At 45.6% G+C, this 13,632-nt stretch overlaps 1 protein-coding gene across 1 annotated transcript in view; it reads right to left on the reverse strand.

Annotated features, from left to right (window-relative positions):
- Positions 1-264: 264 nt before the first annotated feature.
- The window catches only part of LOC310692557 (uncharacterized protein), a 32,131-nt gene continuing 18,763 nt past the window's right edge, over positions 265-13,632 (reverse strand). The window contains exons 9-16 of the mRNA XM_083473505.1: positions 10,788-11,389; positions 6,279-6,361; positions 5,347-5,503; positions 4,381-4,542; positions 4,129-4,254; positions 2,258-2,478; positions 1,877-1,917; positions 265-650 (exon numbers count right to left, since the gene is read on the reverse strand). Of these exons, the coding sequence (XP_083329631.1) occupies positions 553-650; positions 1,877-1,917; positions 2,258-2,478; positions 4,129-4,254; positions 4,381-4,542; positions 5,347-5,503; positions 6,279-6,361; positions 10,788-11,389 (1,490 nt within the window). The 3' untranslated portion in view covers positions 265-552. The remainder of the gene's footprint in view (positions 651-1,876; positions 1,918-2,257; positions 2,479-4,128; positions 4,255-4,380; positions 4,543-5,346; positions 5,504-6,278; positions 6,362-10,787; positions 11,390-13,632) is intronic.

The raw sequence follows: 13,632 nt of genomic DNA on the forward strand, positions 1-13,632 counted from the left end.
ATGGAAATCATCAAGTCATTATACAAACACTCACCTAACAAACAATTTCCTGAGAAATTGTGTTTGGATAGCAGGACCTGTGTGTAAATTGCTTCGAATAAAGACAGATCTTTGCACCCCCAAAATAAGTATTGAAGTCTGGGTTTTTTTTCTACAAAAAAAACACTGGTTCTTTCCCAATTTTATCCTTTCTCATGGAATCCCACAATGATTACATTTTTGAGAACCCTAAATATAAAACCATGAAACGATCTCATGTTTTATAGGAAATAATGCTTTATTAGCTATTAGCAAGCAAGGCAGTTGACTGTAAAGGTCACCTAACAGTGTGCTTTTTCTTCCTTATGCAAAGGTTTCATGTAGATGCACACACATACATAACAGAAAATGTGTGTTGTTTTTGTTAATTTGGAGAACTTGCTGATAACTATTTTTTTTAATAATAAAAAAGGAAGGCATACTGCAGAACACATGAAGATTCTGTGATGTTAAACTCTCTCAGCTGTATCCACAGAACTATAATCTTGGGGCACTATTGATGGCAGGTTCTTTTCAATAGCTGGACTGTTTGACCTGCTCACGAGAAGAGACGACCTTTCCATCTTCAACCTCCTCGACAATCATGCGAACTTGACGTGAGGTCTTTGTCACTGCAAGAGAAGAGTTGGAGAGAGGGTTTATTTCCGCTTCAGACGTTTCATAACTTCACCAGATAACTCCGTCTCAAAAACGGAATGATCAGAGGTGAGAGGACCTGAGAAGCTTATATAGGGTCCTCAGCCAACTGGGAGGCTGAGGTGGGAGCCAGTCAGGCCCTGAGGAAAGGAACAAGGAATGCTGGAAGGTTTCTGTTGCTTTCTGGGCCTGTGAGCAGAATGGTTAATGTTTCCGTTTCCACATACAGAAGACCCCAGGAAGTTGCTCCTGATATTATTTCATAACTTGTCTCACACACCACTTGATTGTAAAAAAACACAACAACCTCAAAGCAGTTTGCAAAATATATGTAGTTGAGAGATAAAAGTAAGATGTCTTACAGGGATGGGAAACCTGTGGGTCACTCCCAAATGTTGCTGAACTCCTGTCAGCCTTGACCATTGGCCATCCTGACTAGGGCTGATGGGAGTTGGAGTCCAACAACATCTGGAAGAGCACCCACTCCCCGTCTGTGCCCTGTCAGAATAGCAGAGATGAATACCTCATCTACTTTCCTCTTATCTACTTGGAATTGTTGGGGGAAACAGGAATTGTGTGGGCTGGGGTGTCATTAACAGCGCAGTCCTAGGCATGTTTGCTCAGAGTTCAGTGAGTTCAGTGTGACTATGGCTGCACACACATTATACCTTTGAAGCACATTTGAAGCACATTTTCTCCTCAAAGAATTCTGGGCACTGTGGTTGCTAGGGATTGCAATTCTATGGGGGTAAACTAAGGTGCCCAGACTTTTTGAGGGGGGAAATGATTTTCAAATGTGCTTTAAATGTATAATGTGTGCACAGCTTTACTCCCAGTAAGTGCATTTAGGAAAGCATCATAATGTTTTTCTGAACAGCCTGAAATCTGCTCAGGATTCTGGCCAAGGGTGATAGTAACACTGCAATCCAAGATGGTGATGTTGGTGAACAGCATTCTTTGATGTGCAGAGATATTTTCATCCTGACTCACTTAGCAGTGGCAGCAGCTAACATCACAAAAGATGAAGGGTCTTAGTGTTCAGATTATCTCCTTACCATTTGTGGTGGTCCTTCAGCTACTGTTTTTAGAAGGCTACTGGGTTTGGCTAAAAATGGGGCAAGTCAGGGCCTCTTGAAAGGCTCCACTATATTTCCCCCATAATCTGAGAACTGAACTTTTTTTAGTTGGCATGCATTCTTACCATCTCTTCCGGACACAACTGCGTTGTACTGGGAACTGATGCTGTAAGAAAAGGAGGAAAGAAACATGGCCAAGTTAGAAATGCAGACTGCTTTTCTAGAATACATTATGAAATGCCAGTGTGATAATACAAAAAAAAGGAAATCCTAAAAATGCATCTTAAATATGGAAACAGGGCTGCGTACCAATTACAACGTTGTTCGTTGATTAGATAATCAAATAATGAATGGACCTATTAATGCCAGCACCACCCAAATCTGGATAAAATTGCCTTTTAAGATATTGAAAGACCCTCCCTGTTTTGCTCCATGTGAGCTGTTTTAAAACTCCCTTCTTGCTATCCCTCCCCAGCACAGCCATCCCAGCCCATCTTTATACATACTGGGCTTCCTCTCCCTCCAACAGGCGGCGATAGGTGGCGATCTCCTGTTCCAGGCGGGTCTTGACATCGAGAAGGATCTTGTATTCATGGTTCTGGCGCTCCATGTCGCACCTCAGCTCACCCAGCTGCTCCTCCACGCTGGTGATCATAACCTGGATCTGGGCGAGCTGGGAGCCATAGCGGGACTCTGTATCTGCCAGGGTGGCTTCCAGTGCTGCTTTCTGGAGGAAGAGAATTGAGAGGAGGGTCACATTCATTGCTTTGAGAACTTTGGAAGATTATCAGGTATATAACAATGACAGTAGTGGGCTGCACGCTGGTTTTGTTATGTACTGAAGTTCTCACCCTGGGCCAGCAGGGGAATACTGTAGATAGTTATGCAAATAAGGGATCGAAAGTTACGTTCAGTGATTGGATAGTTTTAGAAAATTGTTACAGTTACGTTGTAATGGAGCTCTATATAAGCAGGCTGACTGAACCCTTCAGTTCAGTTCTGTTCTGGCCTGTGAATAAACAAGAGCTGTTTGAAGAATCGCTGTGTCGTCTGATATGTTCACCCACAACTTAACAGGTTTCATGAAATATTTCAAGGAGGGATGGAGGGAAATTGAATTTGGTTTGCAAACCAAAACACAACTATCCTTCAAAATTTGCACTTTTCTAGATTTTGTGGTGCAGCTTCCTAACCAAATAATATGCATATATTAGAGGAAATTTCCATAAAATTCATTATGTTGAGGGATGTTGCTTGCAAAAAAAGGGGGTGTCTATATAAAAATGTGTTTATCAGAAAGAATTCAGGCAAAATTGTCAGATTTGTCAAATCAGGAATAACATCCAAAGTCCTTAGATAAATGCAAGTGTCCAATCAGCAAATAGCTTTGGGTTATGGAGCCTGCTGGATCAGGCCAAAGCTCTCTCTGTTCCAACATCCTGTTCTCACAGTGGCCAACCAGATGGATGTGGGAAGCCTCAAAGCAGCCCACAAATGCTTATGCCGTGATAAAAATTTGTTAGTCTTTAAGGTGCCACAAGAATCTAGGTTGTTGTTTTTTTGCACAAGAGTTACCCAGCTACCACTCTGGAAATAGATACACAACTTGTTGTTGCATTCATATTTCACCCAAGAAGCTTAAAGTAGCTTCACTCACTCACTCACTCTCTCTCTCTCTCACACACACACACACAGGCACACATTTCATCCTCATGAAATACAGTGGGATAAGAGATTGTGACTGGTCCAAGGTCACCTAGTGAACTTCATGACCGCATGGGGATCTGGTCTCCCTGGTCCTAGTCTGACAAACTAGCCATGAAACCACATTTTAATCATCCCATATTAAACTTCTGCAGAGCCTCTAGGCTATGAGACAAGAGCAGCAGGACGACTCGCTCCATCGCTTCTCAGTGCCACACCTCTGACTTTCTCACCCAAAGAACGCAGACTGCAATCTGATACAGTGTAGTGTATATAGGCTGCACACTTCGCCGGAAGTAAGTCCTACCTAATTCAACGAGCTCAATAGACATATATAAGATTGCACCATTTGTCACCACCAACCTATCCCATTGAGTTCAATGGGGATTTAAGCACAGTTCACTTTTGAGCCCTGTGTGTCTCTGTGCTCTTAACTACCTTTTTTTTTTCTTGAGCTGTTAAGGAGCAGTCAAAAGCAAAGTTGCACTCTGTGTAAGGACACACTAATGATATTGTCCAAAAGAGGGGAAGTGGGCAATGTTACACAATGGCCAGAAACGCACCGCAAATCATTCAAATGAAAAGCTCCTACTTCTTGGACTGTGTCACTGAGATAGAGCCAAGGGGACATTCAGAGATTCATCATCCTCCCCAGTTCCACGTGCCCCCTTACCGTGCTGAGTTGAGTCTGCAACTCTATCTCCAAGCTTTGGACGCTCCGCCTCAGTTCTGTGATCTCCGACTTGCCGCTCTGCAGCTGCTCTGTGTGGATGGCAACTTCGCGGTTCAGCTCTTCGGTCTGGAAGCAAAAGGAGAAGACGTGCTGCTCACATGAAACTCAGAGCACCGAGTATCCATTTGAGAACCTGTGGCACTCTTTTTCCCCCCCTCCAGAAAGCCCCTTCATCCTGAGAGGAAGTCCCACCTTGCTGAAGAACCACTGCTCAGCATCCTTGCGGTTCTTCTCTGCCAGGTGCTCATACTGCTCACGCATCTCTGCCAGGATCTTGGTCAGGTCCACTCCAGGAGCAGCGTCCATTTCCACAGAGATCTCACCACCCATCTGGCTTCGGAGGACAGCCATTTCCTGGAAAGCGAGGAAAACATGGAAAGTTTATTAGCTTTGTTTTTGTTTTGTTTTTTGTCCTCTACTCTGGGTTAAGGAGGGAACTGCATGCAGATGAAGGTGATGAATGGTTGGTGAAGGACCCTGCGTGAGATGCAGGGAAGGGAAGTTCTCCCAGGGTGGGAGGTTGGGAGAAGAAAAGGAAGGTCCCAGGTGAGAGCTGAGAGGGTTCACCTTTTTCTGTATGGGACAAGAGTTAAGACCTACCTGTGAGAGAGGACTCTGCATTCTATTTCTACTTTCTTTTTTAAAAAATTGTTTAGATCATTTGTTTTTTATTGTAATGTATTCTGAACATTCTTAATAAAAAAGAAAGAATGTTTATCTGCTTATCTGTTCCAGCTGTGACATGGGAGTCCAAAACCACATAGATATGTGCCTTATGGCAGATTAGCCTACTTGTCCAAGTTGTCCATCTCTCCCCAAACAACTGGAAGCAGCTCTCCTGGGTTTAGCAGGGGACCTTTTGAATGCAAAGCATATACTCCACCACTGAATAAAGCCATGGTCCTTTGAAGACAGGCTCTGTCTCGGTGGCTAGCAAGCAGGCTTTGACCAGCTGCTCAACTGCTATGAATTAGACTTTCTGCATACCGTCACAAGCCACCCTAAATGTGGGTTTGTCCCGGTACTCCAAATACCAGATCTTGAGCATGGCAGTACAGGCACATGACTGGTTGGTTATGGGACTGAAGCCAGCAAGCGTAGGATGCTTTACTTGCCACTGGCCATGCGATACAGGTTCATGGCAGCTTTGCCTCTCACCTCTTCATGGTTCTTCCTGAGATAAGCCAGCTCTTCCTTCAGGTTCTCAATCTGCATCTCCAGGTCTGCCCTGGACAGGGTCAGCTCATCCAAGACTCTGCGCAGCCCATTGATGTCAGCCTCCACATTCATGCGCATAGCTTGCTCTGTCTCAAACCTGGAAGCAGAAAAAAGGACAGATTAAATTAAGATATCCCCTTTTCATATTGTTTTGTTTTGTTCCACATAGTTTTGCTTACTGTATTTTTTCCATGTATTAGACAAGGTTTTTTGGCTCAAAAATATGTCAAAAAACTGGGGTTGTCCAAGGCACAGATAGTGGCATGGGGAGAAAGCTGTGCGCCACCAGCCAGCTGGTTGGCGGGCATGCAACTCCCCCCCCCATGCCGCTGTGGGAGGCACGCACTGTAGGGAACGTTTCCCGCCTACAGTGGCATGGGGAGAGCGGCTGCCCACTTTGCCAACCCCCATCAACGGCCCTGCTCAACAACTTTGGGCCATCTCCCCTCATTTTCTTTAAATTTAGTCCCCCAAAATAGGGGACGTCTTATACACAGAAAAATGCGGTATTTGCTTTTTCAGACTAGTTGCTCATGACAGGCCTTCAGTTAAGTTTCCTGATATATGAGATGTCAGATTATCCAGCCTCGTTTGTTGGCTTCCTAATCCAGCCTGCTAATTACACCTTGCTTGTGTTCTGGACCAAACTCTGTGTTTCTAAACCTAATTTTTCTTTCCTTGCTCCAACTTGTTTAGTGGCTTTTAGAACTGCCGTGGAAGCTGTTGGCCTATTTGAATCCTAGCACCAGTGCTTAATATGGCTGAAGCAACTTCATCAGTCCAGGGAGCTGTAGATTGGAGACCCTTCTCCAAATGAAATGTTTGTTCCACCTGCTCATGGTTCATACATATTCTGCGGAAGCACAACTTACTTGGTTCTGAAGTCATCGGCTGCCAGGCGGGCATTGTCAATCTGCAGGACGATGCCAGCATTGTCAACAGTGGCAGCTAATATCTGGGGAAAGAACAAGTAGTCTTAAAGAGAAGTCTTAAAGAGGCTTGTCTGAATTATGTACTCTCTTAAGTATACAGGACAAGAGCAGGCATTAAGTGATGCCTAGGGTGGAAGTTAGAATGGCAGTTCATGGCACCAAGGTAATATGCATCAGGTCCGCCTGGATAGCTCAGTTGGCTGGAGTGGGGTGCTGATAATGTCAAGTTTGCAGGTTCTATCTGCATATGGGACAGCTTGCAGGGGGTTGGACTGGATGCAGGGGGTTGGACTGGATGGCCCTCAGGGTCCCGTCCAACTCTACAATTCTATGATCTATCCATCAGGCTTACTCTACCCATCACTGCCACTATTGGGTTGACCATATTAATAGCAATCCCTACTCATCCCTGTGGAACACCTTCCCATCAGATGTCAAGGAAATAAACAACTATCTGACTTTTAGAAGACATCTGAAGGCAGCCCAGTTTAGGGAATTTTTTAATGTTTGATGTTTTATTGCCTTATTATTAGGTGGGGTGTAAAGAATTATTATTATTATTATTATTATTATTATTATTATTATTATTATTATTATTAATTATCCAAATGGATTATGATAAACATGAGGAAACTGGAAAGCAGCCTTTTCCAACCTGCTGCTTGCCAACTGTTTTGAACTACAACTCCCATCAGCCCTAGATAGCAGAGTCATGATGCCTGGAAATTGCCAGATTGGCAAAGTCTGCTGCCAAGCAAGGAAGGGACTTGTTCTCTGATGTTGTTATCCATTGGCTGCTCCTCATTAGGTGCCATTTTCAAGGAAGGACATCAGTAGATCAAGCAATGGATAGAGATTTCTGGTGATCCATGAGCAAACTCAGAAGCCTCACTCAAGGCATAGATAGATTAGATGATAGATGATGATGATAGATAGATAGATAGATAGATAGATAGATAGATAGATAGATAGGGAGAGAGAGAGAGAGAGAGAGAGAGAGAGAGAGAGAGAGAGAGAGAGAGATGATAGATGATAGATGATAGATAGATAGATAGATGATAGATAGATAGATAGATAGATAGACAGACACACACAAAAATTTTCACAATGCCCCTCAAATCAAATAATTACATTGTTTCCTGAGTTAATTCCCACCCTCAGTTGACTTCTCCACAGTGTTTTTCCTCAAACCTTTTCTACTGAATTATATCTTTTCTGCTGCATTACATCTTTTTTACAAAAGGTTCCTCCTCTATTACAATTGTTTAGGTGAGGCATCTTTCAAACTTAGGCTGCATTCGGATACTCATTTACACAAGGGTAAGTGCCACTGAACTCAATAGGATGTACTTCTGAGTAGAAGCGTATAGGATTGTGCTGACAGCTCCTCATCTGTAAAATGCAGGGTGGGCAGATAGAAAGGGGGCAGGATACTCATGCAGAAGAGGGGGGTCTCAGCTGGTGTAGCTGGCATGGCAGCACAGAACTGCTGAAGTTCCACACATCATCTATTTTATTGTGTTTATATCCACCTTTTTATTCCGCTCCAAGGAACTCAAGGTAGTGCACATGGTTCCCCTCTTCACATAATCCCCACAACATCCCTGTGAGGTAGATTTGGCTGAAAGGCAGTGACTGGTCCAAGCTTCATTGCCAAGTGGGAATTTGAATCCTGGTCTCCCAGGTCCTGGTCCAAGCCAGCATGCCACCCTGGCTCCCCACTCTCATCAGTATACCTGAAGGAGCGTCTCCACCTCCACCGTTCTGCCCGGACGCTGAGGTCCAGCGCCGAGGGCCTTCTGGCGGTTCCCTCATTGCGAGAAGCAAAGCTACAGGGAACCAGGCAGAGGGCCGTCTCGGTAGTGGCCCCTGCCCTGTGGAACGCCCTCCCACCAGATGTCAAAGAGATAAACAACTACCTGACATTCAGAAGACATCTTAAGGCAGCCCTGTTCAGGGAAGTTTTTAATGTATGACATATTAGTGTATTTTTGGTCTTTGTGGAAGCCGCCCAGAGTGGCTGGGGAAACCCAGCCAGATGGGCGGGGTACAAATAATAAATTGTTGTTGTTGTTGTTGTTGTTGTTGTTGTTGTTGTCACATTAAAGGTGCAGGATGAAATGCAGCTTACTTGACAGGGTCGTTGTGGAAGGTGGAAATGAGCAGACTTGCATTTGTTTTATTTAGCCGGTTCGCTCTTCAAAGAGCTCTCCTAATCTCTTGTTTCGGTCCAGTGAAAAACCGTTGCTCCTGCGCCTTCTCATCGCCCTGTCACTGCGACGCTAGACAAAAGGGTGAGCTGCGTCAGAGAGCTCTCCTCTCCCTGCCCCGGGGTGCTTCCAGCCCCTCCATTATCTGAGCAGCTTGGCAGAAGGAGCGCATACTTGGAACGCAAGTCATATCCGCCGCGCATCCAGGGTCCTGTCAGCACAGACATCACTCACGGCCCTTGTATTCTTTTGGGTGCACCTGAAGTGGAGCCACTGGTGCCCTGCAGCCATGCGATCTAGCTGGTAGCTTTCTCTTGATCTTGCGGTTGTCATCCTCCTGGGGATTAGCTCAACTGGAAATTAATCCAGTTCCATCCCTCCATCAGTCCACACCCTTCACTCTTAAAATAATTAGAGACCAAGGGTTTTAGAAACTGTGGGTCCACACCAGAGATGTAAAGCACACCCAACTTGCCCCAAGGAATCCTGGGAATTGTTAAGGGAACTAGGAATCATGGAGAAACTACAGTTCCCAGAATTCTTTGGGGAAAGCCATGTGCTTTAAATGGATGTTGGGTGTACTTTACATGTCAGGTGTGCACCTGTCTTACAGCTGTTTTTTCTAAAGCAGCTGAGCAGTACTTCAAGTACCTAATGGGTTGTTACATAGATAAGGGCGAAGAAGAAGAAGAAGAAGAAGAAGAAGAAGAAGAAGAAGAAGAAGAAGAAGTTGTCTGCTTCTTAAAAAGGAAGAACTAGATCTGATGGTTTTATGCCACAAGAGCATAGATCTCAGCTGACCTTTAGGAGAAACCTCTTGAAGTTACAAGCACTTAGACTATGGTACTGTTTACCCAGGACAGGGATAGCCAACACTGTGTCCTCTGGACATTGCTGGACTCCAGCTCCCATCCATTCCCCCACCTAGCCAACATGGTGCTTGGTCAGGATGATGGGAGTTGGAGTCCAACCACATTTGGAAGGTCACCTCATTGGTGCCCTGGACTTAGGGGTGGGTAGGCTTGAAGCAGAGGTTGGAGGACAGGCATCTGTTGGTGATGCTCTAACTTGATTTCCTGCATCAAGAAGGGGGTTGGACTAGATGGCCTACAAGACCTCTTCCAGCTCGGTCGTTCTGTGAACTTTCATCTCCCTGAAGGTTATATGGGGTTGTTGTTTTAATCAGAATCTTAATCAAAACGATTAGATATTATGTGTTCTGGAGGAAACCTCTCAGCTGTTGGTTCATTTGACTTGACTCTACAAATGTCTCACTGGTGGACCAGAAATCAGGATGCCCTTCTTGCCCCTCCCCATGATGAGCAGGAAAATGGGGAAGGGCCGTAGCTCAGTGGGTAGAGCATCTGCTTTGCATGCAGAAGGTCCCAGGTTCAATCACCAACATCTCCAGGTAGGGCTGTGAAAGACTCCCTACCAAAATCCTGTAGAGTGTCACTGCCAGTCAGTGAAGACAATAGTGAACTAGATGGACCAATGGTCTGACTTGGTATAAGGCATCTTCCTACATTCCTCTGTGCCCTACATTTAGAGGGCTTATACCACTATCTAACTTAGGTAACACATCTCAGTTGCACAACATAGCTAAAGTTCAGGAGATCCACACCTCTGAGTAAGAGTCCATTTGTACCCTTAAGATACAAAGCATGCACTATTTTTTTAAAAAATGTAGTGTGTAAATGAGAGAAGGATATATATGGAAACATGAGCATTATATGGGGCAGACGACAGGATAAGGATTTGTTGCAGCTTCCTAAGAAGCATCTGGTTGATGACACACTTGGCCACATAATCTGTGAGAAGCCCTAAAATGTGAGCACTCTTGAGAACTGAACCCACACTTCCCACAGTAAGCACCAAACTCTCCATCGCACCCCAGTTTCATACAGGAATCGCAGATAGCTATTCTTCTTATGTGCAAGGCGAATGGTCACAGCTGCATTGTCGCAAGTCATTCTGGGCTCTGTAACAGCTACACATACATACAGGCTTAAGCCAGAAAGCAGTGAAAAGGGTTCAAATGCCTTAATAGCAATGCTGAGGTTTGCAATCCAACAGCCTGGGAAGCCCTTATTGCTGGGCTCAAGGATCCCTTGAGCATCCATTCTTTTTTCAGCTACCTTACTCTTCTTTTCTTAACTGTTTTTACACCACTGCATTGCTCTAGACACCCCAACTCTACAATTCAATGGTTCCAAAGGTTCTCTGGTTTGCCATTTACCTTGCTCCGCAGATCCTCGATGGTCCTGAAGTATGGGCTGTAGTCACGCTCTGGACCTGGTCCCTGCTTCATGTGCCACTCCTTGATCTTGACCTCCAGATCGGTGTTGGCTTCCTCCAGTGCCCGCACCTTGTCCAGGTAGTTAGCCAGGCGGTCGTTCAGGTTCTGCATGGTTTCCTTCTCGCCTCCACCCAGAAGGACATCGCCACCACCAGCGACAAAGCTTCCACCATAGCCTCCACCAAACCCACCACCAAAGCTGCTGCTGCAGAAGCTGCCCCCATAACCACCACCAAGGGCACTGCCTACCCCATAGCCACCACCGAAGGCACTGCCTACCCCAGAGACATAGCGAGAGGAAGAGATGGAGACGCCACCAGCTCCGCCATGGATGCTCGGGGCTCTGTATCCGCCGCCCAGATGGACGGAGGAAAGCCGGGAGGAACCCCCAGCAAAGGAAGGCCCCTTCATTGAGGAGGAAGAGGTGTATTGCCTGTAGGTGGTGGTCATGGCTTCCAGGAATTGGAGACACCCAAGAGAAATGTTCTGACTACGTTCTAAAAGGCTGGAGAGAGCTAGCAGCTCCTTGTCTGTATTCTCCTCTTATATCTGAGACGGAGGCGTTGCCACAAGGAGTGGCGTGGGTGGGTGGGGGTTGCTCTCCTCTCTTTTCCATTCCCTGAAGGTTTCATCACCCCGGGCATCCAAGCCAACTTCCCAAACAATCCTTTTCCTCCCTGCGTTTATTCATGCCTATGTCACATTCCAGAGGGCGGACTTTTCTTTTTATTGAACCGTTCCTTCTTTTGTTTCCGAAAAGAAATCGTCAGCTGTTACTCAGCCAAGGTGGCTCTTCCACCCAAGGCTATATATATATTTTTAAAAGGGTTACTGTACCAGGAAGGCTATGGAATGCAAGTAAGAAAGAATAAAGTATTTGGAGACTCCGCCCTGAAAAGTCAGGGCATTCTGCCTTTCTCGTGTTTTTCTTGGCTCCCACTGCTGAGTCTTTCCTAAGCACCCATATCCTTCAGCACCTCCTGGAATGTGGAGTGTGTGGACTCTGTCTCTAAAGCAGGGTTCAGCCAAAGACTCTTAAGAGCATATAACCAATGACCAAGTGGAAGGATAGGTCTGCTGGCAAGACTTCGCTTGGCCGGGAACTGAAAATCTCAGGGCCAGACAGCAAACAAAGCTTATCTTCCATCACAGCGTCCTTGTTGCAGAGGTTTAGTTACATGCAGGCATCAACAGAGGACACCCCCAGAACCTCTACTGCAGGGTTTTCCAGACTTGGGTCTCCAGTTGTTTTTGGACTACAACTCCCATCATCCCTAGCTAACAAGACCAACGGTCAGGGATGATGGGAATTGTAGTCCAAAACAGCTGGAGACCCACATTTGAGAAACACTGCTCTAATGGAACATAATCATCATTTCTAACCCACCTTTTTTTCCCAAGGAGTTCATGGTACTTGGTTCTCCCCCTCCTCATATAAGACACACACCCCCAACAAGCCTGCAAAGTTAGGGCTCCCAGATGTGTGTTTGTCATTTGAAAGGAGTATAGAAAAGAATGACTGGGAGGGTAAGGGTTAAGCACCCTCCCATCTGCCCTCTCTTTCTTGCAAATTGTGCCCTGGCCCTGTATTGGTTCTCTTGGTTCTCATTTTTCCAGTCTTAAATTTTTGCAGCAAATATATATCTTAGTGCAAATTTCATATACTGTTTTGACTAATCTACACATTTTTATGCACACTTTCCCCCCAATAGCTGCGTATTTGTGAACAAAGGTTGGAGAACTACACCTCAGACTTTGGATAAGTGCAAATTTTGAAAGATGGCTGTTTAGGTTCTTATATTAGTTCAGAAAGTGCAAATTTGATAAATTCAGTTTTAAATGTGAACTGCGTCAAATTTCTCCCCTGCCATTTTGCTCTGGAGAGGTGACACCCTGCAACCTTCTAAATATTGCTGGACTACAAATTCCATCATCCCTGACCATTGGCCATGCTGGCTTTGGGGGGCATAGAGTCCAACAACATCTGGAGAGCACAGGTTGCCCATCCCTGTTTAGCCCTGTCTGAGTTGTGGAACTCTGCATAAATCAATCCGCCATTGGTTCTCCAGATGCCACAGCACCCAGCATTAGTTTGGCCCAGATCAATACAGTGGTACCTCGGGTTACAGGTGCTTCAGGTTACAGACGCTTCAGGTTACAAGCTCCGCTAACCCAGAAATAGTACCTCAGGTTAAGAACTTTACCTCAGGATGAGAACAGAAATTGTGCGGTGGTGATGCAGCGGCAGTGGGAAGCCCCATTAGCTAAAGTGGTACCTCAGGTTAAGAACAGTTTCAGGTTACGAATGGACCTCCGGAATGAATTAAGTTCTTAACCCGAGGTACCACTGTAAATAGGTCTCAGCCCCAGTGAGCTTACAAACCAAAAGCTAGGGGCGTGAAGAGAATAGAGAGAAATTAAATTGCACTGGTCTTATGTTTCTCCCTCCCTCCCTCCCTCTCTTTCTTTCTTTCTTTCTTTCTTTCTTTCTTTCAATACCAATATATTCCTGAGAGCCATTTCACACGCTGCACAGCAGTAAGCCTACATTTGCAACCAAGTGTCCCCTAGACCAGAGGTTTTAAACCTTTTTGAGTCCACGGCTCCCTTGACCAACTACCTTCTTTCTGAGGCACCCCTGTGGGGTTGAGGGGCCCAGTTATGTCACCGCTTGCCTTCAGAGCCAGCAGCCCCTCACCCCTTTTTGAACACCCTCCCTTGTGGAGTGTGTTCCTTCATCTTCCTCTCTGCTCCCCTCTCCTTGGGAGTCCTCTGGGCAGCCACT

This window comes from Podarcis liolepis (genome assembly GCF_965112155.1).
Source record: "Podarcis liolepis genome assembly, chromosome: 13".
NCBI lineage: Eukaryota > Metazoa > Chordata > Lepidosauria > Squamata > Lacertidae > Podarcis > Podarcis liolepis.